At 34.4% G+C, this 4,821-nt stretch overlaps 1 protein-coding gene across 1 annotated transcript; it reads left to right on the top strand.

Moving 5' to 3' along the window:
* Positions 1 to 1,839: 1,839 nt before the first annotated feature.
* Positions 1,840 to 4,017, top strand: LOC121392874 (furin-like protease kpc-1; the record flags this gene model as incomplete). The annotated part of the gene is given in 13 exon segments (XM_041523925.1): positions 1,840 to 1,950; positions 2,315 to 2,402; positions 2,454 to 2,491; positions 2,551 to 2,713; positions 2,766 to 2,782; positions 2,784 to 2,934; positions 3,023 to 3,054; positions 3,056 to 3,092; positions 3,095 to 3,174; positions 3,176 to 3,241; positions 3,655 to 3,755; positions 3,806 to 3,916; positions 3,918 to 4,017. Coding segments are annotated over 13 exon segments (1,095 nt in total), but the record flags the coding sequence as incomplete, so codon positions are not given.
* Between the last annotated feature and the right edge of the window lie 804 nt (positions 4,018 to 4,821).

Raw genomic sequence — 4,821 nt, 5'->3', positions numbered from 1 at the left:
CACATTACTGTTTTTAGATGTTTTAAATTAATTATGATAAATGTATCCAGATATCTGAGTTATATTGTGTAGCTGTAGTTTGTCTCAGCTATGCTCCTACCTCTATAAGAATCTTGTACATGAGACTAGTTAAAGAATTTTGTTATGTAGAGATGCTTACTTATGCTTTTGTGACTTATATGCAATTCATGGTGTAGTGAAATTATTTAGGTATTTGGGGTTAAAGTAAAGTGAACCTGAACAATGAGCTATAATTTAGCCAGCCTTTGTCATAGTTAGTATTCTTGCCCAGGTGCATGTCTAAAAATGGCAGCATGACTAGTTTTGGAAAATTGAGACAATTATTCACATGGGAGTGCTCTATAATAATGGACTCCTGCTAGGGTTAATTCCCAAAATGTCAACTCCAAAGTAATATATCCAAACTGTTAACTTCTCAAATGTCAACTCCCAAAATGTCAACTTTCATTTCTGTTTTAGAATTAGCTTTTAGATGATATTTGTGGTACATGTAGTAATTGACCATATAGCAGCCACTACAAATTTCATTTTAGCATTACAGCCTTATATGGTCATTGATGTTTTGTGTATTAATTAAACAAATTAAGTTTATCAATCAGACAGTTTAGTATATAAAAGCAGCAATTAGCAATGTTTTCTTAGTTTATGATGGAATACAATTTATTACTACACACAAAAGTGGAAGATAGAGATATTGGAGGATATAGATATTTGGACTATTAGAAACAGAAAGGATGGTAAAGAATTTTGGTGATGTTCCAATTAATTATGCTCAGCTAAGACCACAATGGAGGATGACATTGTCCAAAGATGTCAGAGGAGATCATAATCATGCATCAAAATCCTGCTAAAAAGAAAGCAGAAAAGATAGTAGCTAGGATGACCAGAGAGAAGTTGAAGTATTCCATGCATTTACATAGATAGGTACCCAAAGGATATTGTATAGTTATTGACTTGTTGGACTTTGAATTATTATAAGTACTGTGGAAATGTAACAAACTACATGTATAACTGACTTTCTTGATAGTTGATATAGTGGGAAGTAGATGTTTGAGAGATGGTATAACGGTGAGTTGAACATTCTGAGACTTAACCTCCTTAGATGTTAATGTGAGATCCTATAATAAGATGTATTGAGATACTTGTCTATACAATAATGTGCATTACTGGATGCAGAGAGTAAATATGTATGTGTGTGTTTGTGTGTGGGTTGTGTGCAAATAAATATGGTATTTCTTTCTTCAGCTATTAGAGTTGGTCTCCTTTCAGCAAGTTGGCACTAGAAAAATCTAAGAGCAGAGAACCTTACTAAGTTATTCTGTAGTGTATACCACAGTCTATATCGTGTCAGACAATACCAGCAATATTGAAATTTATGTAACCTTATATTTTGTTATGTCCACAATAATTTATTCTGAAATTGTATTAATAAAATTAAAGGTCCTCTTATGCTTCAAAGAGTGAACACTTTTAGACTGCGTGTATCAGAGTCTTATTAGACCAACCATTTCATGATCCCCGAGTACTTTAGTAGGACTTGATGAAACTCTATTTAGTGGTCTCGTTCCTAGCCACAGCATCAGTACCAAAGTGACACATGCCTCCCAGGTCAATTAATGTACAGTTTCAAATTGTTTTCTAGATCAGCCCTGTAAATCTATGTGTAGATGAATAGATTTTCTGTATTGGTAATACTATGACTATAGTAGCTTTGCTAACGGATGAAGGGTGTGGCTCCAAGTAATTAGTGGTAAGCGATGAAGAGTGTTTTCTCTTGTTTTTCTCTATGTGTACTTTATAACTTTATGTTATGCTGAGGATAAAGAAGACGAAGACTATTACACACAACAGCTGGGCAGTAGAAATACAAGGAGGAGACGATGTTGCAAACAGAATAGCCAAGACTCATGGATTCTCAACAAGGGCCAGGTAGAGAATGACATACTACCTATGTATTACTGTGTTTGTCTTAATACAGATAGGTAGTCCCGAATGGTTTGTACCACTTTGTACACTCGGAGTCACCTTCTCGGTCAATTCGCTCACTTGATCACAAACATAAAGCTCTTTTATCTGAAGAAGAGGTCAGTATTAGTTTATTTGTTATTACTAAATCAAATGATCTACTTACTACAGGTGACCTTTGTGGAACAACAAGTAGCTAAGCAAAGAGTGAAAAGAAGTCATGTAGTTCCTCATGATTCTTGGTGGTCTAAACAATGGTATCTGGTAAGAGTTAGCTCTATTATTATCACTGTTTTGTTATGTTTATTCTCCTCTTTATTTCATCTAGCATCGTAAATATTTAGATTTGAATGTACAACCAGTATGGGATCAAGGGATTACTGGTAAAGGAGTAGTTGTTAGTATAATAGATGATGGTAAGTGAATACAGTTGTTTAACAAATACTTAATACATTCCTTCCTCTAAGGTATTGAGTATACCCATCCTGACTTACATCATAATTATGTAAGTTTGTTTTTTTGTTTTGGTGACTCTACTAAAGTTAACTTATCCTATTTTTATAGGATCCTCACGCTAGTTATGATTTTAATTCTCATGATTCTGATCCTATTCCACGCTATGACCCAAGCGATGAAAACAGACATGGTACTCGCTGCGCTGGTGAGGTTGCAGCTGGTTTAAACAATATCTGCACTGTGGGTGTAGCTTATAATGCCAGTATTGGTGGTAAGGGATAAATGATCAATTATAAGCTATTGTCAATTCATTTAAATAACAGGTGTTCGTATGTTGGACTGGTGATGTTACTGATATTGTTGAAGCTAGTTCACTTTCATTTAACTCACAACATATTGATATTTATAGCAGTAGTTGGGGTCCTACTGATGATGGTAGATCGCTTGACGGTCCAGGAAAACTCACTAAACATGTTTTTTTTGAAGGAATAAGCAAGGTAGATAAAAAAGTTGTTTAGTGGAAGCTGTTTACCATGATTGTTAATGTATACTAGTAGTTTATTTTTTGTTGGTTTTCTAGGGCGTGGTGGTAAAGGCTCCATATATGTTTGGGGCCTCTGGTAATGGTGGGGCTTCAAAAGATAGTTGCAGCTTGATGGTTATGGTTATGTAGTCAGTCCTTACACTATTGCTATTAGTGCTGTCACTGAACATAATCAATTTCCGTGGTATGGCTGAGGAATGTTCATCTATTTTAGCTGCCACTTACAGCAGTGGATCAAATGGAGAAAAACAGATTGGTAAGCTAAAACAATTAGATATTATCATGTCCAACATTTGAGTGAGGTACAGCACTTAGTTTGTGTATGTTTGTGTTCTTTTGGGAAAGCACCACTTTGAAAATTGTGCATTCTACAACAATAAAATTTCAAATATTGTTTAAAAATTTCTGTTTGTCACATGTTTGTATTCAGAAAAGTAGAAAGCTTAAAATATTAGGAAAACATAGAGGAAAGCAATTTAAATCACTACCTATATTAATTATTATGACTGCAAATTTTTCTGCAAGGATAATCACAACAAGGGCTTAATATAACCAATGAAATAGTGTATGACAAGAACTTGCTATTAAATGATAGTAATACAGAGTTACATGTTGATACAACCAAATAATTCTGAATTGCATGTAATTATGACAATATCTATATATAGGTTACTACTGATCTCCGTCATAAATGTACTGAGTATCATACTGGTACATCAGCAGCTGCTCCAATGGCTGCTGGTTTACTAGCATTAGCACTGGAAGCCAAGTAAGATGACTTAATTTAATTGTATCCATATTATGATACTATCACTTTAGTTCTGATCTTACATGGAGAGATGTCCAGTATATTATTATTTACTCCAGTAATTCATCTATCCCTATTGATCCACACTGGCAGGTCAATGGTGCTGGGTTAAGAATCACCATAAGTAGGATTTGGACTAATGGATGCTGCCTCCCTTGTTAACGAGCTCGATATTGGATTAATGTACAAGAACAACGAGTCTGTAATATCTCAGTTACACTAGCTTCTGTGTAAGTGCCACACTAATAATTTTGCTGCCATGTTTTTTATATATAGTATATTGTTACAGTGCAGTAAGTGTACATTATGTAACAAAAATAATATATTGTATTATAAAATTGTGTATTGTAGACTGTTCTGTGTAATACTGTCTTAACTGATTATGTTGTATAATGCAAGTATAGCTTGGTTTATGTTTCCTGGTTAGCTTATAATAAATAGAACATGTGAAGACTTAGAATTTATTGATAAATATTTTGATGGTCATATGATTTTTTTTTCTCTCATCAATATTTTGAGAACAGGCACACTCATGGATCACCTATTCAGATTACAATAAATCTTTCCAAACAAAACTGCCCTTCCATTGGTTATCTTGAACATGTCCAAGCTATCATTACTGCAACTGTCAATGGCAAAAGAGGGGGACCTACGTATTTCCTTACGCTCCCCTAAGGTACACTTTCAAACATTGTTACAACCTCGCAAATATGATAATCATCACAAGGTTTTAATCACTGGCCTTTTATGACAGTTATGTCTTGGGGAGAAGAACCACATGGAGATTGGTTACTTAAACTGTCTGTAGACGGAAGGACAAAAGTTCATTTGGATAGTCTCTCTCTTATTTTCTATGGTGTTTGATTCACAACCTGAAGCTGTTAATAATATTCATAAAAAATGTTCACCTGAATGTGCTGCTGGTTGCTCAAGAATGGTCCAAAATATTGTGACACCTGTAAACATTTACGAGATGTGTCTACATTTAAATGTGTAGATGTATGTCCCCCTCGTACATATCTCATGG

The sequence above is a fragment of the Gigantopelta aegis genome, unplaced genomic scaffold, assembly GCF_016097555.1.
Source record: "Gigantopelta aegis isolate Gae_Host unplaced genomic scaffold, Gae_host_genome ctg4724_pilon_pilon, whole genome shotgun sequence".
NCBI lineage: Eukaryota > Metazoa > Mollusca > Gastropoda > Neomphalida > Peltospiridae > Gigantopelta > Gigantopelta aegis.
The sequence above is the reverse complement of the archived record's forward strand: the minus strand, read 5'-3'. Positions and strand labels throughout refer to the sequence as shown.